The sequence below is a fragment of the Rosa rugosa genome, chromosome 7, assembly GCF_958449725.1.
Source record: "Rosa rugosa chromosome 7, drRosRugo1.1, whole genome shotgun sequence".
Taxonomy (NCBI): domain Eukaryota; kingdom Viridiplantae; phylum Streptophyta; class Magnoliopsida; order Rosales; family Rosaceae; genus Rosa; species Rosa rugosa.
In genome coordinates, this window is record NC_084826.1 from 39,742,615 (window position 1) to 39,766,777 (window position 24,163).

Sequence of the window (24,163 nt, forward strand, 5' to 3'; positions counted from 1 at the left end):
CTTACCCCTGCAAAATACTTATTTTTGGGCCGCCAGAGATATGGTATAAATAAATAAAAATTGTCCGGAGAATAATACTTTAATAAGATGGCGAAATATTGTGGTTTCTGAAATTATGTCGATTTTGTATTATGAATCGTATGTGTTAAATTTAAAATTTGAAATTATAATAATTTGAAGTTGTGTATTTATTTTTATCCCTTAATTTATTTGTCCCTCAAAGAATTTTCAAAAACTGAATTGTCCATTAAAGATTAAGTCTTCTATGTATGCAATCAAGAGAAGGAGATGAAATAGTTCAGACTCCTGTTTTTTCGGAGCAAAACCGAAACCTTCTAGGTTTCGCGTAGCAGCGCGGCGGCACCCCAATCCTGTCTACAGCAGGGCGCTCCGGCGCTGCAAGTGATTGAAGGACGAGGTTTCACCTCCTTCGTGTGTTTGCGGAGGTGGTTTGGCCAGAAGAGAAAGTCGAAGTTCATATTACGTTGGAATTGTAAACGCACCTAGTTTTGTTCTGGGGTGGCTTCAGGGTCGACGGGGAGGAGGCAGCGACAAGGTCGGGGTCTTGAGGAGAAGCGTGGTCGGAGACGTCTGCTAGAGTCTAGTTTTCGGGCTGCCGGATTACCAGACAATTGCAGCGTGCAGATTTGGTGGGCGGTGAGATGGTTGCTACGGCCCCCTGCCTGGGGAGGCCACCTGATTGACGAGGCGGTGGCGGACGACTTCTTGGTGGCTCCAGATTCGGCTGGCGGGGGTTGGGAACGTAGGGTTTCGGCAGTGGTTCTTGGCCCTCTGCCTGCATGGGCTGCAGAGATGCAGTCTTTGTGATTTGGGCCTAATTTGCCCAATTCTCCTATTTTCTCACTCTCAGTCGGGTTTGGGCTTCTTGGGGGTGGTCTGTCCTGCTCTTTGTCCTGCACCTGTTCCTAGCATGTTGTCGTGGGTGTGTTGAATGTTGCGATGTACACCAAGAGGGTCTTAGGCGTCAAGATTTTCAGGACATCGGTTCCATGTTAAGGCAGTGTAGGATTAGGGTTTTTTTTAACTTTTGCATTTCTTTCAGCAGTTCCTTTAGGATTTTAGTCTTTTGGACTTTAGTTTTTTTGGATTTCTTTTGGATGTAGTACTCTTCGTGAGCTTGCATTGTAATATGAAGGGTGTTCTGTACCCTTCATGCTTGACTGAGTGAGGTCGTATGATTTATCATCAATGGATTAGTCTTCCGTTGCCCTCAAAAAAAAAAAAAGGAGATGAAATAATTCGTTTATCATTGACTAGATATGGTGAAATCCTATAACTGTGTTGAATGGTATTTTATTCCAAGGATTATGGAACAGCTTTGGTTTTCTCTTTCTTTCTTTTTTTTCTTTTCTTTTTTTTTAGAAGAAAAGGAAATTACAAATGAAAATTTCTAACACAGCCTACACCAATCTGATCTAAGGGGGGTGTATTGTATATGGAATTAGTGGAACTTTTAAAGAAATCTATGGAATTTAAAAGTCTGGGTGTATTCAATATAGACTTTTAACAGTCCATGAAAGTCTTGAGGTATTCAATTAGGATTTTTAAAGACTTCATGAATTCCACCAAAATCTAGGGGTATTCAATTAGGACTTTTAAAAATGAATAAAAGTACAGAGGTATTCAAAATATCATTCATACTTACGGAATTAGAAAATTATGGATAATCATGGACTTTGTAGTGTTAACTATACATACCAAACTCCAATAATTTTCCAGCATCTAGACCAAAGATTTGAAAAAGTCTATCAAAGTTTCCTCTTTAAAAAAAAAAAACAAAGGGGTTCTACCCTAGTCCATTGCTATTTGGGCTAATGTTTAGGCTCTTGGTCCAACCCTATGTTTTTAGTTTTATCTAAATTCAATAATGTTCTTGTATTAAGAACCTAGATCTCTAGCGCCTCCGGCATAGTACCAAAGGAAGATCTCCGCTCTCTCTACGATCTGAAATGTACAATGAGTGAGTCTATTTCTACGTACCATTGTGAGTACTATCACTACCTCCTTGTCTGTCTATGTCCTTAAATGACAGCGGTAGGGTATGTAATGGCCTATTCTGGCTTGTGATGAATATACTATTTCGCCCAGTGGGTTTGATTCAAAAAAAAAAAAAAACATTGACCAATATTTGCTACAATATATGTTAATCGGCGAAAACAAAATTGATGAGAATAATTAACCATAAACATCAAGTGATCTATATTGCATATTTATGTTGTTGGGAGATTAGGAATGAGAACAAACTCGCTAGACAGACTAACGATCATTCATTTGAGTCAATTTCTATTAGAAGATACTTGAGCATTGAAGAGACAACGAGTTATTATCTTGTTTTGTGTTTGGGCTGCATTTGTTTTGTTTTTTTGTTTTTTGTTTTTATATTTTGTACATGTTAGGAAATCTGTAGAAGTCATTCATAATAAAGTATATAGATTTTCATGAATCAATAAAAGTTTGTTGCTAAAATCAATGGTTTTAAGAAATCCATAACAGTCTATCAACTTTTTAAAGAGTCTGTGGACTTTTCAAAAAGTCTGTCATTTAAAAAAAGTCTGCACAAATCCAAATACAATACACCCCCCTTAAGTTAAAGGTAGAAAGAGCTGAAAGAGGCAAGTTCTTTCTCTAGATACAAGAGGCCAAGGAGGCATGACCAAGGGACGTCACAGGTCACAGCATTAGCCAAAAAGTTGGCTTCATGGGGAACATGACGGAAGGAGATTACATCAAAACTTCGGGAGATGACTTGAATATCCTTAACCAAAGTACAAATACGCCAGGGAGGATCACACACTTTGTTGATGGAATCAATCATCAACTTTGAATCGCCTTCAACACAAATTTTCAAGCAATTGTTTTGTAAGGCTTGAATTGAATCGTCTTTAACTGCACTGAAATCAGCAATAGGAACACTAGAGTGATCAATCTTTCGAGAACCAGCGATGCTACGGGATCCATTTTGGCCTCTTATGACAAAACCAACAACATCATCCTTCTTATTGATGACAAAACATCAAAGTTGAGCTTGGTGAAGTGATCAGGAGGAGGGGACCATCAGATTAAGTCAGGTTGCTGTAAAAGACCCTTTGAGGAAGAGGGATTGTGCAACTTGTAGTAGTCTCCAATAGAGGCAGCAGCATGAACCACCGTAATGCAAGAGGGAGGAACATTTTTAAAGATGAGATTGTTCCTCGCTTCCCAAATTTTCCAACACAAGATCATGAAATTCTCAGTCATATACTTTTGAGGGTCCTTTCTGAAATAGGACAGAAGCCAATCATTAAAATTTTGAATATTAGAGGTATTGAATCCAGCCAAATTCCAAGCATGTAAAGCTAAGGGACATGAGTGGAAGAGATTATCAATACCCTATGAAAAGAAGATGGTTTTGCAAACGTATGTTTCATTCATTCACGATAGAATTGATATACAAGCAGTGTTTACCTCTACAAGGTAATTATCCCTACAATTAAGGTGTACAGAATATTCACCATTGATTACCTAATACAAACAGATCACTACTTTCCTAGTATAGAAGATACGAACTGATTTACTTCTCAACACTCCCCCTCAAGTTGGAGAGTGGATATCCCGAACGCCCAACTTGCGAATCATAGGAAAGAAAGTTTCCTTTCCTAAGGCTTTGGTAAGGACATCAGCCAACTGATGTGTAGAACTCACAAACTTTGTTGCAACTGAACCATCTTGAATTTTATCTCTGATGTAGTGGCAGTCCATTTCTATGTGTCGAGTTCTTTCATGAAAAACAGGATTGGCTGCTATGTGCAGTGCTGCCTTATTGTCGCAATACAACAAGGCAGGTTGTTGAAGCAATACCCCTAAATCCTTAAGGATCGAAGCCATGTTAATTCACAACACGCACCTGTCATTGCTCGATACTCCGCTTCAGCTGAAGAAAGCGACACAGTTTTCTGTCGCTTTGACCTACATGAGATTAATGAAGATCCAAGGAAAACACAATAACCTGTGGTTGATCTTCAAGTCAGTGGACATCCTGCCCAATCTAAGTCACAAAAAGCACGTAACCTGAGGTCATTACTAGAGGAAAAGAACAACCCTTGACCTGGAGCACCCTTGAGATACCTCACAACACGGAGTGCACTCTCCATATGACATTTGTGTGGCTCATGCATAAATCTACTCAAAACATGAACTGGATAAGTAATATCTGGTCTGAAGACAGTAAGGTAAATTAACCTTCCAACTAGCCTCCTGTATCGAGATGGATCTTTAAGAACATCACTCTTCTTTGACAACTTTAGGCCACGCTCCATGGGAGTATCAACACGAGCTACACCTAACAATCCTGCATCTTTAATAATCTCCAAGGCATACTTGCGTTGGGAAATAAAAGTCCCATGAGCGGAGGAAGAGACTTCGATGCCAAGAAAATATTTCAAATCACCAAGATCTTTAATATGAAATTGACTATGCAGGAATTTCTTGAGTGCAGCAATGCTATCAGAATCATTACCAGTAATTAGGATATCATCAACATATATCAGAAGAACAGTAAAGGACTTGCCTTGTCGTCTTGTGAATAGCGAATAATCAGCTCTTGATTGAACATAACCGGCTGCCGAGATGCTTGTTTCAAGCCATATAGAGATTTGTGAAGGCGACAAACAAGATGTTCCTCCCCCTGTCGCCGAAGACCAGGAGGAGGTGTCATATAAATCTCCTCATGAAGATCTCTATGTAAAAAAGCGTTGTTGACATCGAGCTGAGAAAGGGACCAACGCTGAGCAGTAGCCAGAGCAATAAGGCAACGCACGGTGATAATTTTGGCAGTGGGAGAAAAAGTGTCTTGGTAATCAACACCTTCCATCTGAGTAAAGCCCTTAGCCACCAAACGAGCTTTATAACGCTCAATAGAACCATCAGAACGATGCTTAATCTTGTATACCCAACGGCAACCAATGGGTGTCTTGCCGGCAGGAAGAGGTGTGAATGACCATGTACCATTATTATGGAGAGCCTGAAGCTCATGACGCATAGCTTCTTGCCATTGAGGATGAGGTGCTGCTTCGGCATATGTACTAGGCTCAATAGCTAGCGTGACTGATCTGGGCAACAAAGGAGCGATATCCGGGTGTATAACGATCATAGGAAACATAATTAGATAAGGGATACCGTGTACCGTTAGTTGGACCAGGAAACAAGAAAGACGATTGATCCGGAGAGGACAGCATGATGTTAGAGCACACATAATCCCGCAGTTTGATCGGTGGAGCAGTGGAGCGACTAGAACGACGGAGAGCAGCTAGTGAAGGCGGTGGTGGAAAAGGGGATGCTGGTGGTAGAGGTGGTGGATTAGGTAATGGAGAAGGGGATGGAGGATCGGGAAGAGATGAATCGCTGACAGGGAGGGATGATCGATCGTCGGATGGAGACGAGCGATCGTGGCTGGCTGCGTCGGGAACGGAAAGAGGGACAGGTGCTAACGATCGATCATCAGAAGACGGAGATCGATCATTTGGAAGGGCAGTAGGGTCTGGAGGGTGAAACGATCGATCGCAGGTAGGGGGCGAGCGATCGTTTGGAGCGACAGGTTCTGGAATGGAAGACGATCGATCGTTGGGTGGGAACGATCGATCGCTGCTGGACGGAAAATCTTCGTCTGAACCAGATAGCAGGGAAATGGAAGAGGGGAAGGGTCCGACCGGTGTGGAAGGATTAGGAACTGGACAACCAGGCTCATAAGGGAAGACAGACTCATGGAAGACAACATCACGACTTGTGAACACCTTACGAGAGGAAAGGTCATACAACTTGTAAGTCTTCTGACCTAATGGGTAACCAATGAAGATGCACTGAATAGCACAAGGAGAAAACTTGTGTTGGACATGAGTGTTTGTGGCATATGCTAGACATTTGAATACATGAAGGTGTGAGAAGGTAGGGGATCGTTGATACAGACGCTCAAAAGGAGTTTGAAAAGAGAGGACAGGAGTAGGAAGACGATTAATAAGGTGCACAGCAGTGAGGACACATTCTCCCCAAAATTGAAAAGGAAGATGTGCGTGGAGCTTGAGTGCTCGTGCAACTTGTAAAATATGACGATGCTTGCGTTCCACAACCCCATTTTGTTGAGGCGTGTAAACGCAAGAATGCTGAAAGACAATCCCGTTTTCTTTGAAGAAAGGTTGGAGAGAAAGAAATTCAGCTCCATTGTCATTACGAAAAGTTTTGATCTATGAAGAAAATTGAGTAGTGACAAAGGCAGAAAATTGTTTTAAGAGAGATTGTGTTTCGTCTTTGTGACGCATTAAAAACACCCATGTGAATCGAGTGTAATCATCAACAATAGTGAGAAAGTAGTGAGCACCAGAAAGAGAAGGCTGTTTATAACGACCCCAAATATCACAATGAATAATGTCAAAAGGTCTTACAGATGAAATTGAACTAATACCAAAAGGTAAACGACTCTGCTTTGCCAAAGGACAAATTTGACAAGCATTATTTGGACTAACAGAAACATTAAGAAACTGTTTGGCAATAAAACTCAAACGAGAAGATGAAAGATGGCCGAGATGTCGGTGCCAAAGATCGGTGGAGGAAGTGGTGAGATTGCAGGAAGTTGGTTTGATGAGGGCGTTGGGTTTTGAGATGGTTGATGGTTTGATTAATCCTTTTTCCGTCGCCAAAGCCACCAGATAATATAGGCCATCACGCTACTTACCCAAACCAATCGTCCTCCTCGAAGCCAGATCCTGCAAGATACACCAATAAGGGAAAAATGTCACCGAACAATTTAAGCCTCTTGTTAAGTGACTCACAGACATTAAGTCAACTTTGAATGTAGGAACACAAAGCGCATGCATCTCTGAGATAATAAACTGAATTTAAAGGGAAAGATCCTGTGGCAGCAATTGGTGCCTTTTGTCCACTTGGTAACAAGACCGGTGCTAAGGAAGAACTTTTCTTTTCACATAATAAATTGGAAGAGGAAACAATGTGATCCGTTGCGCCGCTATCAATGATCCAGCGGCGGGAGGAGATTTTAGACAAACTTGGCTTGGCAACTGCTGAATTAGCTTAGGATTGAGTACCTTCTTTTTCTTTGGTACTTAAGATGCTGATAAGTTGCTGAAGTTGTGTTTCTGTGAGAGTAGTATTCAAGAGCCTTTCTTCGTCTTTGGTTTGTCCATCAAATACTTGATTTGCAGAATGGCCACGACTTTTATTATGCTTGGGACGGTTGGATTTATTTTTTGGATGACCTGGTGGATAGCCAATCAACTTGTAACAAGTTTCCACAAAATGCCCCATATCACCACAATAGGTGTATTCAGGACGTCCTCTGGAAGAGCCTACACGTCGCCTGTCTTGATCAGAATGTTGTCCACTTTGTGAGCTAGTGAAGGATTGATCAGGACGGTGTTCCATCCTTCCTTGTCGACCAGAATTATTTGGCCTATTATTTCTCACGGCCATGGCTGCTCCACCATGTGCATCTGATGCATGTGTACTCCCAAGCTGCCTCTGCTTTTCCTCCTGACAAATTCCTGAGTAAGCTTGTCGAACTGAGGGAAGAGGATTCATCAAAAGTATCTGGCCTCTAGTAGCACTATAGGATTCATTCAAACCCATCAAAAATTGCATCAATTTCTGCCGGTCATGTTGTGCACCACAGGTACATGAAGAGACATCAGTATATGAAGCCAATTCATCCCATAGACTCTTCAATTTGGTGTAGTAGGCTGAAACAGAGAGTTGTTCCTGCCGATGATAAGCAATTTCTGGCTAGATTTCAAAGATGCGAGGAGCATTGCTTTGAGAGAAACGCTCACGAAGGTCTTCCCAAACTTCACGAGCAGTTGTGTAATAGATTACACTATCAGAGATTTCCGGAGCTACCGAATTAATGATCCAAGAGTGAATCATATCATTGCACCGAGACCAAGTCGCATAATCATCTGGATATTTGTCTACCGTTGGGGGTTTGATGGTGCCATTGACGAAGCCGAGTTTGTTCTTTGCGTTGAGCGCAATGGTCATGGCTCTCAGCCATGTGGAATAGTTATCTCCATTAAGCGGTTTGGAAACCAAAACCAAACCTGGATGATCTGAATGGTGAATGAAGAAAGGATTGGAAAGATCCGATTTGGGAGGAACATCCTTGCTTCCTCCTGTCTTTTCATCCCCAGACATGATGAAGGGTGAAAAAAATCTGCAGCACGAGAGGCTAGGATGCGGCAGTGATAGGAGAGGATTGGGAGAAGGCTACTGTACGAGAACGCAAAGCACAGCGTGAGCAGAAACAGGATTTTCGTCGTGCTCTGATACCATGAAAAGAAGATGGTTTTGCAAACGTATGTTTCATTCATTCACGATAGAATTGATATACAAGCAGTGTTTACCTCTACAAGGTAACTATCCCTACAATTAAGGTGTACAGAATATTCACAATTGATTACCTAATACAAACAGATCACTACTTTCCTAGTATAGTAGATACGAACTGATTTACTTCTCAACACCCTACACACCTCCTACCCAGGGCCCCCCGCGAGCCACAGAGAGCACAAGCAGTATCAATATTGTTGGTATAACGAGCTATTCTTGCCCTAGTTTTCAATCTTCCTCTTACAAGAAGTCAAGCAAAAATCTTGACTTTTAGAGGAATATTAACCCGCCAAATGACATCCATAAGCAAGAGCTAATAACAGGAGATATATGTACCCAAGCAACCCAGAAGATTTAGTTTTTGTTGGAGATGCCCTTAAGGATCACAAACCCTATATAGATCGCCAATTTGGTAGGTCCTTTGGTTCCCTTGGTCTTATTGAGTAATAACTAGTGCTACTGGTAAACCCTTGTATGTTGATTCCCAAGTTCCATTTGCTACAGTTTGTGCAAAGGCCGATGCCTCCGAAGAATTTGTTGATTGTTTTGAAGGTGGTTTGACAATGTCATCAGAGCCCAATCGTTGCTACAAAAGCTATAGAGGTTTAATCTCTATGCTAAAAAACCAGAAGCGTTAGGTCCTAGAGTTGTTTGGTCTGTGGCCTCGTAAAATCAGAGCTGAGAACATCAACTCCAAACCAATTAATTCTCCATCTTTACAAATACCAACTTACTCTGCTAAAGCAAGCTAAAAGATACCATACTCGATAGAGTATAACCTTTGTCATTACAATTTTTATAAACATATTGAATATCAATATCCGGACCTATAATCTGCCTTTATGGAAGTGCTTCAAATCAAGACCTCCATAAATTAAAGATTGAACCATAAATGATCAACAAGTATGTCATTGGCACACCTGACCCTGTATATGAATTATCAACTGCTCTCATATATTTCAAATCCTATCGAGTTCTATAAGAATATATTCTTTATTAAACATCTCAAAGACAACAGGGAAGAAGGGCAAGATTTACAATGATAATCTCTGATTCTATGTATATCAATTTATGATTTTGGTAGCCTTGTAAGTGTAATACAGTGAGGTCTGACTAAAATGGAGACTTTCTTTCTCAGCATATAACAGAAACAAGCAATTTTTTTCACCACATCATCTCAATTCACATTTTCCAAGTCCAGATTTGTCCATATCTAGAGAAAGGCTCTCGTGAAATGCAGAGTCAACCTACCAAAAGAAAATACAGGATAAGATTACCACATATAGCAGATGACTCTGGATAATGACAACCATCTTATAATGCAACATCCACAATACTTTCTACACTAAATTTTGCGTTCTATCTGTAACATGCTAACGTGTAGAACCCCTAGGGGTGTAAATTACTACCCAAGATTACAGATTTGATATGCTGAGGATTCCCTTCAATAGTAAAGGTTCAAAATCAAGAAAGAAAGAAAAGTACAGAGATTTGTGACTTTGTAATGTTAATATATATATATATATATATATATATATATATATGATTTTTTCTGAGCATGTATCGTCTGTCAGGCAGGAAATGTTACGTCATTCCATTTTCATGAAATATTACATGTCAATAACCATGGGAACATGTTCTGAACTTCAGCAGACAACACAAAGCAGCAAGGCTCTTACCCTACGTGCCTGGAAACTCTAGATGTATACTATATAAAGTAGAGGATTGTAATTTGCTTGTAATTATTGAAATGTGAACATTAGTACAGAAAAATTAAATTCATTAAACTGCTGAAGTGGCAGATGGTGTCAGAAAGGATCTAAAAGTAAGCAGTAGATGATTCCTGTTTATCCCTCCGAAAGAGGATTATACTGAATTCTGGAGTTTAGACTAACAGTAGATATGTAGTACATATATGTAGTGAAAATACTTTAGAAAAACATTATTAATATGACTCGAATTTTCCTTCTACAATTTAGATGAGGGTTTGGAAGATATTTATTCATGATTTAATATTTGTTCAGGACTGAAGTAGCATATTTTCGAGGCCAAATTACAAAATTAGCCCAGTGCCTATTGACAAGACAAACTCAAGTTTTTCTTGCTAAGAGGAGAAAAAAAAAATCAAGGTAGGATACTTGCTAAGTAGTATCGTTTGATCTTTTATTGGTGGATATGGGCTGGTAGAGGAAAGTAGATAACAGAAAACCAACAGTCCCATCGAAATCCTATCATTAAAATTTAGATAAGCCCACCTCCTTGGTTACTGTGAGATTAACTCACTTGAGGCTTTGCCGCATGAAGCATTTCCACAATTAGAGTCTTCACATCCCTACAAGGAATAAAATAGGAAGGAAAAACGAAACATTTAAACCAAATCAAACTACGCAGCGGGAACTTTACAAAGCAATGTACCAAAGGAAGATTTATAGCAATATTTACACCAAAAAACATAAAAATTATAGACATAAAAAATATATGCATTAATTAAAAACAATGTCAAATCAGTAGTTCCAATCAAAATTATAGACAAAACATATATGCATTATTAAAACAATTTCCTCTCAAAAGGACGTTGGACAAAAAGGAAAAACTACAACATTAACCTTTCGCCCAGGAAGCGGCATTCTCTATTATTCTTATGCATTATGACCTAAGAGATTCAGCAATTTCAGGGAATGCAATAGCCCCCTGCTGCAAGGCCTCCACCCTTGTAGTGAGAGAACTACAGCTCAAGAACCTAGAATGTGAGATAAGTCTTCTTCCCATGGTTCAGATGACCTTATGACACTAAAAATTGTGGGGACAAATTGTCCACCAAGAAAACTATTATATCCTCAAATGTATAGAGAAAAAAAAAAATTACCACAGCATAACTATTCAGCAAACTGCAGCTCCCCTAATCCTAATCAGAAATTTGTGGAAAAAATCCTGAATCAAGGTATGATGATTCCCAGAACAAGCTAAATAAACTGTCTTTTCCAAATTTCGTTCAAAATGTCTAGCACTTCTTTCTAACCAGACCATCCAAAACATCAATACACAGCAGTTCCATACATAGAATAGTTTGCAGATTCCTTTCCCACATCAATTCTGCTCCTCTCCCAATTTTCTTAAATAGTCTCACTTCTTTCTAACCAGACCACTCAAAATGTCAATATAAAGCACTTCCAGAAATATTTTCCTTTTTATCCTCCTCCCCCAAATGCAGAGTTTCTCAACAAAGAATGAAACACGAGAAGCTGTAAACAACCAACACAACCTTCCACAAAGCAACTGTAATATGGAGAAATGAATGATCAGCACTCTCCACTCCTTTTTAACAAATGATAAACCGAGAGGAAACATCATTTAGGAGAATATGAATAGTTAATTTTTTCATATCATTTTTAATCTCAATTCCTTGCTGGTTCCAAACAAGTTCAAGAGAAATTCAAAATTCATTCCATTCCATTCCTTGCGGAGTTTCTCAACAAAGAATGAAACACGAGAAGCAACAACCAACTCAACCTTCCACAAAACAACTGTAATATGGAGAAATGTCAACACAACTCCACTTTTACAAATAATACACTGAGAGGAAACATCATTCGGAGGATATGAATAATTAATTCTTTCATATCATTCCTGATCTCAATTCCTTGCTGGTTCCAAACAAGTCCAAGGTAATTTCTAAATCCACTCCATTCCATCCTATGGAAGAAAAGATTTCCTTTTCCCATACGAACAATCCTATCAACCAAACTGAACCTCAGCATTTATGGGCAAAGGAAAGGGAAAATGAGAGCACATATTCCATTTCTATCTTTTTAGTTGGATTAATTGCTCTAAAGTTAATTAATGCAGATGCAGGCGACATTTATAGATTTTCTTCCAGAAGTTTATTTGAGTCTTTAACGTCTTCTCAAGTGCCTTATTTTCAGTAGCAGTCTAAAGTTTCCTATGTATTATGACTTATGTTTCAGGTTCAGAAGTCAGAAAGTCTTATGTTTAAGTGAGTCTTAAATGCTATCTGTTCAAGTATAAATAAGTGCAAGTGCAAAATGGCAAGTCATTATTTGATGAATAAAAATTATCAAAACTCTCTGAGTTTCCTGAGATGGAAATCTTGGTGTGAAACCTATTCCAGTGTGAAGTCCTAGAGTGATTCCAATTTTCTAGTTTTTTGAACCTATGCTTTTGCTTCTGACTAATTTGATCCTAAACTTCTGAGTTTATTGATTCTGGTGTCTAAGCAGTAAGTATATTGCACCACACGAATTTAAGAAATTTTTTATCATGGTGTACTGTTGTGTTTTTGGCTCATTGATACAATCTGAAAATTAGGATGCAGAATTCAAATCCAAGTCTAGAAAGGAAAGAGGTTTGCGCGCAGCTTTTCTATAAGTTCTAGGAAAGTTAGTCTTTCAAGTTCTATTAGGATTTGTATTAAAAGCTTAGTCTATTAGGGTTAGGAATCCTAATCCCATGTTGTATCAGCAGCCTCTATGCCCTATAAATAGGAGCTGCAGTCAGTTTTCTGATATAGAAGACAGAAAGTGCAGAAAACTGAGAGTCAAGGTGATAGAGAGATAAGAACTAGTCAGAGGGGTTTGAGGGATCTGCAATAAGTACTTGTAAACACCTAAATTCTTCATAGTGCTAGTGAATCTCTCAAGAGAGATCACGAAGTGGACGTAGGCTAAAGTTTTGGCTGAACCACTCTAAAATCTGCGGTGTTGTTTCTGTTTTCAGTTCATCTATTTCTGATTTTGCTTTAGTAAAACACAACGATCCTAAAGGGGGCTTACACAATAAGTGGTATCAGAGCCAGGTTCAAGGTGTTTTGCAATGGTGAACGGCAAAGTCATTGTCGAAGCAGGAGATGTGAAACCGTCCATTAAGCCCTTTAATGGCAAGGACAACTTCACGCTTTGGCAGAGGAAGATGAAGAACGTTCTGGTTCAGCAAGAGGTTGATGAGGCAATTGGAGATAAGCCTGCAACAATGACTGAAGCAGATTATACGAAGAAGAATAAGAAAGCAAAGAGCTCCATTGAGCTGCATCTTGCTGATAATGTCTTGCTTCATATTGGTGAGAATATGACTGCAAAGCAAGCATGGGAGAAGCTTGAAAGCGTCTACAGGGGCAAAACTATCAGCAGCAAGCTACTCTTGAAGGAACAGCTCTTTGGCCTCAAGATGGAGGAAGGGGATGATCTTAATGATCACATATGCAATTTTCAGAATTGCATATCAAACTTGGAGAAGGTTGGAGCAAAGATGGATGACGAAGACACGGCTGTCATGTTACTTCATTCGCTTCCACCTTCATTCAAGCACTTCAAAACCACCATGATATTCAAAGATACTATCACACTTTCTAAAGTGTGTGAGAACTTGGAATCATATGTCAAAATGGACAAAAATGAAGAAAGTTCTCAAGCATGGGGACTTCATGTCCGAGGCAAGGAGAGAGGAAGGTCCAGGAATAGAGGTGGTGGATTTGAAGAAAGAGGCAGGTCAAAATCCAAGGGGAAAGGCAAAGAAAAGAAGAATGGTTGCTTCGAATGTGGTTCACTTGACCACTGGAAAAGGAATTGCAAACAATGGAAGGAGAAAAAGGCGCAGATGTTAGGAGAAAGCTCCAAGTCAGCCAACGTCGTTGCTGGAAATTATAGTGACGATGGAGAACTTCTCGCAGTAACAACCAGCTCCAGCGCTCTTAAATATTGGACCTTGGATACAGCCTGCACATTTCATATGTGTGCACACAGAGATTGGTACGACACATATGAAGAGAGGAACACCGGGGAAGTGTTGATGGGAGATGATTCACCTTGTAGAATCATGGGAATCGGAACAGTAAAAATCAAGATGCATGATGGAATTGTCCGAACACTGGGAAACGTCCGACATGTCCCAAAATTGAGCAGAAATCTGATTTCATTGAGCACTTTGGATAGGGCTGGATTTTGGTATAAATCTGAAAAAGGACAGCTCAAGGTAGGAAAGGGACAAATGGTCTACATGAGGAGTGTGATGCAACCAGATAACATGTATAAACTTACGGGTTCTACGGTGGTTGGTGGAGCTGCAGTTTGTACAGAGGAAGACAAGACTGAGCTTTGGCATAAACGGCTAGGGCACATGAGTCAAAGAGGGTTGCAGGAATTACACAAAAGGGATCAGCTGGAAGGTGTAATGAGCTGCAAGCTTGAATTTTGCAAGTATTGCACACTAGGAAAGCAGACCAAGGTGACGTTCAATATGGGCAGCAGTGAGAACAAATCCAAAGGAGTATTGGACTATATTCACACAGATGTTTGGGGGCCTACACCAACAAAATCAAAGGGTGGAGCCAGATATTTTGTCTCTTTCATAGATGATTTTTCAAGGAAAGTTTGGGTATATTTCATGAAAACTAAAGACCAAGTTTTCACTAAGTTCAAGGAGTGGAAAGCTGAAGTTGAAAACCAAACAGGCAGAAAAATCAAGTGTTTGAGAAGCGACAATGGAGGTGAATATAGAGATAATCAGTTCTTACAGCTATGCAAAGATGCAGGCATCACAAGACACTTTACTGTTAAGAAGACTCCTCAACAAAACGGTGTTGCAGAAAGGATGAACAGAACTCTCATGGAGAGAGAAAGAAGCATGAGACTTCATGCGGGGTTGCCTGAAACTTTTTGGGCAGAAGCGGTTAATCATGCATGTTATTTGGTTAATCGATCACCTTCTAGGGCTATTAACTTCAAGTGTGCAGAGGAGGTATGGTCTGGAAAGCCAGTTGATTATTCCAACTTGAGAGTGTTTGGTTGCAGTGCTTATGCACATATTCCCAGCGATGAAAGAACCAAACTGAAACCTAAGTCCCATGAGTGCTTGTTCATCGGCTTTGAGAAAGGGGTGAAAGGTTATAAGTTGTGGGATATAGTCAACGACAAAAGATTGATCAGCAGGGATGTAATCTTTGATGAGAAGACTATGCCATTGAATGAGGAGGTTAATAGCAAGAAGGAGAAGATGGCTGTTGTTGAAGAAGAAGCAATCAAGATTTCATTAGCTAAACCATCAGATGAAGATTCCCAAGTTCAGGTGGAGCAAATTGAGCAAGTAGGGAATGATCAAGGAGCTATTGAAGAAACAGAGCAGCAACAACAGTCACCAGTTAGGGCTCAGGTGGAGCAATCCCCACAGGGGGGTCGAAATTCCCCTATCCCACAAGCACCTGAGTCATTTAAAAGAAGCATAGCACTTGACAAACCGAAGAGGAATCCAAGAAAGATACAAAGGTTTGGGTTCGAACCGGAAGAAGATGTGAGTCATGCTCTGAGTATAAGTCAAGGAGATCCAACTACTTATCAAGATGCCATAGAAAGCGAAGAACGGGCAGGTTGGATTGGTGCTATGACAGAAGAGATGGAATCTTTGCATAAGAATTCCGTGTGGGAGTTGGTTCCTAAACCCAAAGAAAGAAAACTTGTTGGCTGCAAGTGGGTGTTTAGGAAGAAAGAAGGAATACATGATGCTGATGCCATAAAGTACAAAGCACGTTTGGTGGCAAAAGGGTATTCGCAGAAAGAGGGAGTGGACTATGACGAGATTTTCTCTCCGGTCGTCAAACACACTTCGATTCGGTTATTGTTGTCTATAGCAGCTCAGTATGATATGGAGATTGAGCAGATGGATGTGAAAACTGCGTTTCTTCATGGGGACCTCGAAGAAGACATTTATATGTCGCAGCCGGAGGGTTTTGTCGAAATAGGAAAAGAGGATCTGGTTTGTAGGTTAAAGAAGTCCCTATATGGACTTAAGCAATCACCAAGGCAGTGGTACAAGCGTTTCGACACATACATGCTGAAAATAGGCTACACAAGGTGTCTATATGACTGCTGCGTTTACTACCATGTATTCGAAGATGGGGAGATTATTCTACTACTTTTGTATGTAGATGACATGCTAATTGCATGCAAGGATATGTCGAAAATTCAAGAGCTTAAGAAGAAATTGGGAGCTGAATTCGACATGAAGGATCTAGGAGCTGCACAAAAGATCCTTGGAATTGAAATAAGGCGGGATAGAAAAGCTGGTAAAATTTGGCTTTCACAAGAAAAGTACATTCTGAGGGTACTTGAACGCTTCAACATGGATGGAGCTAAGGTTGTTTCTATCCCATTAGCTGCACATTATCAGTTAAGTGCAAAACAAAGGCCATCAAGTCAAAAAGAGATTGATGCGATGAAGGATGTTCCATATGCAAGTGCAGTAGGGTGTCTCATGTATGCGATGATTTGCACAAGACCAGATTTAGCTCAAGCATTGAGCGTTGTCTCTAAGTACATGTCAAATCCGGGTAAGCCCCACTGGGAAGCAGTGAAGTGGATTTTGAGGTATTTAAAAGGGACTAGGCAGCTTGGAATCATGTTTGAGAGAAAACAAGAAGTAGCATGTGTGGCTGGTTTTGTGGATGCAGATTATGCAGGAGACTTAGATAAAAGAAGGTCCACAACAGGTTATGTTTTTACTTGTGGAGGAGGACCTGTGAGTTGGAAATCAACTCTTCAAGCAGTCACAGCTCTATCTACTACTGAGGCAGAATATATGGCATTAACAGAAGCTTCAAAGGAACCTATTTGGTTGAATGGGCTAGCAAGTGAATTTGGAATTCACCAAGAAGGCGTGGTAGTGAAGTGTGACAGTCAAAGTGCCATTCATTTGGCAAAGAATCAGGTGTTTCATGCAAGGACGAAACACATTGATGTTCGCTATCACAGGATCAGAGATTGGGTAGAATCTGGAAATATCTTTGTGGAGAAGGTTCACACAAATGACAATGCTGCAGATTGTCTTACCAAGCCCGTTGCTGTAGAGAAGTTCAAGCATTGCTTGAACTTGCTCAGTATCACAACATGCTGAGTTGTGGTGGAGCACCTCCTCACTTGAGGTGCGTTGAGGCAAGAAGAGTCTTGCCAAGGTGAAGGTTCTTGAAGGTTTGTTCGGGATTACTTCAAGAAGTTCAAGACATCCTGAAGGTTGCAGCAATCGTTTTGGTATCAACTCACCAAGGTGGAGATTGTTGTGTTTTTGGCTCATTGATACAATCTGAAAATTAGGATGCAGAATTCAAATCCAAGTCTAGAAAGGAAAGAGGTTTGCGCGCAGCTTTTCTATAAGTTCTAGGAAAGTTAGTCTTTCAAGTTCTATTAGGATTTGTATTAAAAGCTTAGTCTATTAGGGTTAGGAATCCTAATCCCATGTTGTATCAGCAGCCTCTATGCCCTATAAATAGGAGCTGCAGTCAGTTTTCTGATATAGAAGACAGAAAGTGCAGAAAACTGAGAGTCAAGGTGATAGAGAGATAAGAACTAGTCAGAGGGGTTTGAGGGATCTGCAATAAGTACTTGTAAACACCTAAATTCTTCATAGTGCTAGTGAATCTCTCAAGAGAGATCACGAAGTGGACGTAGGCTAAAGTTTTGGCTGAACCACTCTAAAATCTGCGGTGTTGTTTCTGTTTTCAGTTCATCTATTTCTGATTTTGCTTTAGTAAAACACAACGATCCTAAAGGGGGCTTACACAATATGTACGACTGAAAAATCAACATAAAACTATTGTAGATGATAGTCATGTAAATTTTTGTCATCATAGAACTCTTAAGTCAAACGGCAGCCTGACTACAGCCAGCAATCAAATCGACAATGAAAAGAGTATATACAAATGTATGTATACATAGTTATATACCCAACCACTAAGGGATCACTTGTATTTTATGCAAATACAACAAAACTAAACAGCCAATTTGCCGAGATGTGATTGAAAAGTGTGTGTAGGGAAATTATAACATGATCCCGGACCATGGTACACGTAGTGGACCAGGTTGATATTATTGGCCAACATGACTTGTAGTTATTTCTGATTGGTCTCTTAATTTAATTTTTCTTTATTTTTTTCACCCCCTGCATGGTCCCCACTAAATTCGAGTGATATTATTGGCTTGGACCACCACGTGGTGGTGCGGGACCACAGAATAATTCCTCATGTGTTGTGTGTGTGTGGCAGATCATTCTGCACGGCCTCTATGTCAATGTTGCACCATGTGCATCATAGTTTAATTTTTCTTGACAAAGGTGGGACCAGGAGGATACATTATAGTATAATCCCCAACATTGGTCGAACTAGGAGTGTATATATCAGAAAGACTGAAACTGAAGCAGAAGATAAATCAAAAATAAATCTTGATTTTCACAAAGGAAATATTCATTTGAATAAGATGTCTCACTTTCGATCCACTGCACGTCTGGGAAACGGTATTCGAAGCTTGAAAGTATTACCCTGATAAGCAGCCTAAGAAAACAATAGAACAGTGGTCAAAACTGAAGCAAATAGTTTTTTGGTTTGGGTAAAAACCAATTTGCATAACATTGAGTAGACAAATTAACAAGAAGGGGGAAAGAAAAACACTTCAGAAAATAATGACTTTTTGATTGTCCAACAGTATTCTACATTAGTTTCAGTTTAGACAAGACTGAGCTTCATTTTTCTTTCAGGCTCACAAACCCATGATCGATACGGAAGAGAAATAATTTATTACAGATATTCAAAGCATAAAATTAAAGAGTGGAAGTACCTTGACATTAAAACCAAGGGCATCCAAGTCCAAAATGTAAGCAAAGTCTACCTGGAGGGAGAGAAAAATAAAAAAATCAGCTCTGATCAAATCAGTCTTTCTCTAAAAGCTTAATTAGAAAGAAAATACCCTCTTCAGAAACCCATGATTATGCCCATTGCCCAGCTCTAAAACTAGAGCACTTGTGGTTCAAAGTGAATTGTAGTCTAAGAAAGACAATAAACTACAAAAATCAAATGACATTCTAAGAGTTGATTTTAAGTTTCCCTTTAGGGTTTAGGGTGCAGTTAAGAGACTAAGAAAGTTTTTTTAAGTGTATATCAATACCTTTAACGAGTCTTTTGGTATTTGTGAGTCTAAGGGAGATGTATTTGAAGCCTAGATACAAGGAATAAATGAGAATTATTTCCTATTCCTATCCCTGCACACTCTCTCTCCCTCCCTCCATCTGTGTGTGTGTGTGTGTGTGTGTGTGTGTATCTTGTATTATTTTACGATTTAAATGGATCTGGACAGATTCTGCAGAATAATTTTTTTATAATTCACCCTCGCATTTCCAACAAGTTTTATAACTAGTGGCACCAAATGCATAGGCATATACCTAATTCGAGCAAAGTTGACATCCCCTACATCAAGAAAAAATGAAGAAATAAAGAAAGAAAGAAAAGAAATCAATTCCTTTCAAGTTAATTACATGAGTTTTACAACATAGTGGAAATTACCGGAATTGAAGTTGAATGCTGCACAATGGCTTTTGTATCTTCAGCATGATCCTTATTCATGTGAGACTAGCAAACAATAGTTTCCAGATTCAATTAAAAAAGACAAACAATTCAAAATTAAGATAACCAGTAAGCACATAATAGAAGGTAAGAAGTTAGTACTGCAACAGGCTTTGAAAATTGAGCAATTGGATCAACTTTTGCAGCTTTATACTCCTCGTTGTTGAACTCTGAAAGTAAAAGAAATGATTATGAAAACAATTAAGGAAGTTTGAATAATATCTAGAATTATCTAGAGTAATTTCTTTTTCTTTGTTGGAAAAGGTTATCTAGCAAGTATGAAAATTTGTATTTCAAGAAACTGAACAAGCAATGCAAAGTAGATTCGAGTTTCAAATATTCAAAGATTAAAAACATTCTAGTCTATATCTCTATGAATACCGAGACCAAAAATAGAAGGGAAAAAAAAAAAGGCAGCCGTTTGAATACAAACCTCCTGATCCTAATAAAGCTGTTGCAACCCCTGACACATATCGCACAACTTTTGGTTCAATACGCATGAATTGGAAGTCACCAAAGTCAACCTTCAGATTGAATGTGATGATTAAACACCAATTATAGAAGTGGGTGCAACACATGATCAATATAACCATGCTTCAGAATAAGAGTGCATATGTTACCCAAAATGCATCGGGATGCCTGGCCAAATATGCAGTCCGAATGGCTGCTTGATCCTTCTCAGAAACCTAAATAATTGTTGGATAATTCAGTTTGTTTTCCAACAGAGACAGATAGAGCACTTCAGACACCAAGAAAATTTGGAAAACAGATATTACTTACAGGAATTGCATCACCATGCAGAGTGACCAACAAATCAGTCCTGTCCTCAGGATCTCTGGCCACGAGCAATGAGCACTTGGGATTTTGAGTTAAATCCTATTAAATAAAAAATAAAATAAAAAATCAACCAACAACGTGAAAAAAAGATATCGTAGAGATCAGTCAGAATACGCAGGCCCACAAATAATGAAGTATTAGGTTAAGTTTTGACTTGGCTGGTTTGAATGCTTGGAAGGCTACATGCTTGTCCAGAAAACTTATAGGTAACCAAATGGAAGTTTAGAAAGTAAAGTCCTTGTTGTCTTCCTTCACATTGAAGGAAGGCAAGTACCCATTTCGATTGGCATATGCATCCCTATAGATATGTCGTATGCTTAGAGCTTAGCTGCAATGGTGGCTTGAGGGCGAGCACTGAGCAAGAGCAAACTCTCTTGGGAGTGGATGTGGCGCAGACAATTTAAAATGAGAAATATTGGGTATATTTTTTCTTGTCTACTAAAAATCCACCATTCAGTATTGTGTTGTCTGGTGTGATCTGTGTTTTCAATTTTGCAATCCAAATAGAATAAAAGATTTATAATTTGTATAGACAAGAGAATGTTTAAATTTGTGGGCAAACCTTGGTATGAAGTGCCAAACTGCTAACAGCTAAAATGGGAGATCCATCTGCATCACATGCAAAGTCGACCATGGATCCTGATGGATAACCCTCATGCTTCTGCACAAGACACAAAATCAATAGAAACAAGTAGTTGGGAAACAAATATTGTGATGATAAACTGACCTGTGAAAAAGTAGAGAGTACTCCACGAACACTACGATCGAGCAGAGTTCGGATTTCCCGAATCGGGGGAAGACGAGAAGCCTTCTCCTGATGAGACTGAATCAACTGAAACATATTGTCATCAGCTCCGGCGCCGGCGGGAACATTCTGATTCTGATTCTGATTCAGAAACAAACATGATCATCAACTGTGGGAACTTGTATGTATGTATGTATAAGAATTACAGAGTGGTGAATATCGACCTGAAAAGCCGTTGACTGAGAGGAAGCAGCCATGGATAAACGACCAGAGTGGGCAGCTGAGCGTAGGATGAGAGGGGTATTACGGGCATTTAAGGGTAACAAGGAGAATAGCGGGCAGGTCTGCCACGGCGTCACCACACTCCTCATCATCACCATCTCTTCTTTCACCAAACTCGCTCTCTGTCTTTCCAATTCTTAATGCTTTTCCTCCAATACTCTTATTATTTCCTTTTTTGTGCCTAAAATTAATGCATAAATTGGATTTTTTTTTTCTTCTCTGTTTTTCAGAAGAAAATTTGGACGCCAGTTAAGAATACTGGTAATTAAAAATTAATACTGTTTAAATAAAAACTAAGAAAATTCGGTAGTTTTTTTTTTAATCAATCCCAAAACGGGTTTCGATTTCATTCATCACAACCCAAAGTGGCCATTACACACCCTCTTGCTGCCTTCTTTCTAGACAGATCAATAAGTTGTGGTAATATCCACATTGGTACATAGAAATAAGTCCACTTATTAGACATTAAATACGTAGACGTGGCGGGAATCCTCATTTAGTACTACTCCATAGGCGTCAGAAGTACATAGAGCACATACAGGTGCATAACTTCCTAAATACAAGAAAATTATTGTAATTAGACGAAAACTAAAAACATAGAGATGGGCCTAGGGCCAAAAACCCTAGCCTAAAATTTTGTAGTCCAAAGTAGCCCAAGAAGAATGCCCACTCAAGGCCCAGCAGGCCTGGCTTGGCCTAGGTCCAACCTCCACCTCAAACCACCAAACCTTCCAGCGCAGCTCCGCCCTTGTGACTGCTTGTATATCTCTTGTGAGCTATAAATGCTCGTTGATTATTTGTAAATCATCATTGTAGAGATTAAGGGCTAGTTTGAAAATGTTGTGACTTTTAAAAAAAATATTTGTTTTTGCTGTGTCGTAAGAATAATCTGCTATGAATTAAAACAGTTTCGTGTTTGGTAAACAATACTTTTAAAAGTGTTGTTAATACATAAAACAACTTCAGAGTTTTTCTAAGTAAAAGTGTTGTCAGTACATAAAACAACTTCAGAGCATTTGCGTTCCATCCATCAACAAAATCCAACAGAAGCACAATTTGGAAGAAAAAAATCTTGAACCAAACTTTGCAATTATATCTTCAAAAAAAAAAAGAAAAAAATTAATAAAGGGCTGGTGCTGCCCTCAAGCCTTGATTAATGAAACTGTAGAATATAAGGGGGGATATGAAGCCGAAATCCTTGATTACAATATGCATCTAGAGTATGTCTTGAAATGATATCAGGAATCTCTATAAAATACATGTATTCTAATAAACATCAACTAGCAAAGAGTGCTATACTGGTTATTTCATGTTCTTTGACATAGCGGTGATATAATGAAAAGATAACTCGATTACAACGTAGCATAATTATCAATCGCACAGTTTTCCTACTACGTTGTTGCGGAGAATAAATCTAACGATACTGAGCTTCACCCTGCTATTACGAGATTGCGACCATTTGACCAAGGAAGGAACTCACCACCTACCTAGAGCAGACACATTACTGCTCCTTAGAGGTTATGACCATTTGCTAATGCAAGGAACTCGCCTCCTACCTAGAGTAGGCAAGGCACACAAATTGCATAGAACGGCATAAAGCCCACCACGTCATACCGAATCATGGCAGAGACTTATTATCAACAAAACAACAACTGCAAAAAAAATAATAATAAATAAATAAAACTAAACACTAATAAACTAGAAATAAAAGACCACTAGCAAGGCCCTAACACAAAGGCCCGGCCCAACCACCATTCCCCCTAAGGACCTAGCGCTGCCGACCACCAAAATTACTACCAAAGCACTTCGTCGTCACTACACCGCCGTCTTGCACTGCCACACCACATCCCTATGTCGCTGCACTACCAGGCCATATCGCAAACCACCCAAAACCTGGCTGACGTCCGAGACCGGATCTCAAAACGAAATAGACCCTCTTTAGGCTCATCTCTTCCATGAGATCGAAATCCCAGCCACTGGCCAGATACTAGTTGCAATGCTGACTCCAGAACCTGCCACAAGCAAGCCGCACCCCGGAACTGCTCCTCATCTGCTCTTGCCCACTATCCAAGAAGAAAATATCGAGATCGATTTTCCCACTCCGAGATCAAGCAGCCATTCTCCATCCCTGGACCACACCTCTGCCATAGAACCACGCTACTAGCCCAAACCATCATCATCTTCCGAACCAGTAATAAAGGGTGCGCCGACGGCGTTTGGTCGGGAGAGAGTGCACTCATAAACCTCTATTCTTTTACTCTCCGTACGTGGGGTGCGTTCTAGATCTTTAACCTCTGTTCTTCAAAAATAACATTTAATTGTGGTCAAAACAACTTCTTAAGATATAATTAAACAATGAATCTAAATTTATATAATATTTGAATCTTCAAGTACCATACACTCTTTTCTAGATCATGGTTAAATACCTTCATAGCCTCACAATCATCTTAATAACCCTAGAAACTTATACAGATCATAGTGATGATCGACTAAGCTCTACCCTGAGCACTACCAAG

The 24,163-nt window shown here is 39.6% G+C and overlaps 1 protein-coding gene across 1 annotated transcript; it reads right to left on the minus strand.

The window, feature by feature from the left end:
* Positions 1-9,320: 9,320 nt before the first annotated feature.
* Positions 9,321-21,817, minus strand: LOC133720327 (uncharacterized). Its single transcript, XM_062146584.1, has 12 exons — positions 21,590-21,817; positions 21,348-21,506; positions 21,183-21,281; positions 20,564-20,659; positions 20,404-20,469; positions 20,217-20,307; positions 19,886-19,953; positions 19,724-19,789; positions 19,002-19,052; positions 18,654-18,718; positions 10,647-10,723; positions 9,321-9,638 (listed from the first exon to the last, which is right to left on the minus strand). The coding sequence occupies exons 1-11, from the start codon at positions 21,743-21,745 to the stop codon at positions 10,666-10,668; spliced, it is 975 nt and encodes a 324-aa protein (XP_062002568.1). The 5' UTR covers positions 21,746-21,817; the 3' UTR covers positions 9,321-9,638; positions 10,647-10,665.
* Positions 21,818-24,163: the final 2,346 nt, after the last annotated feature.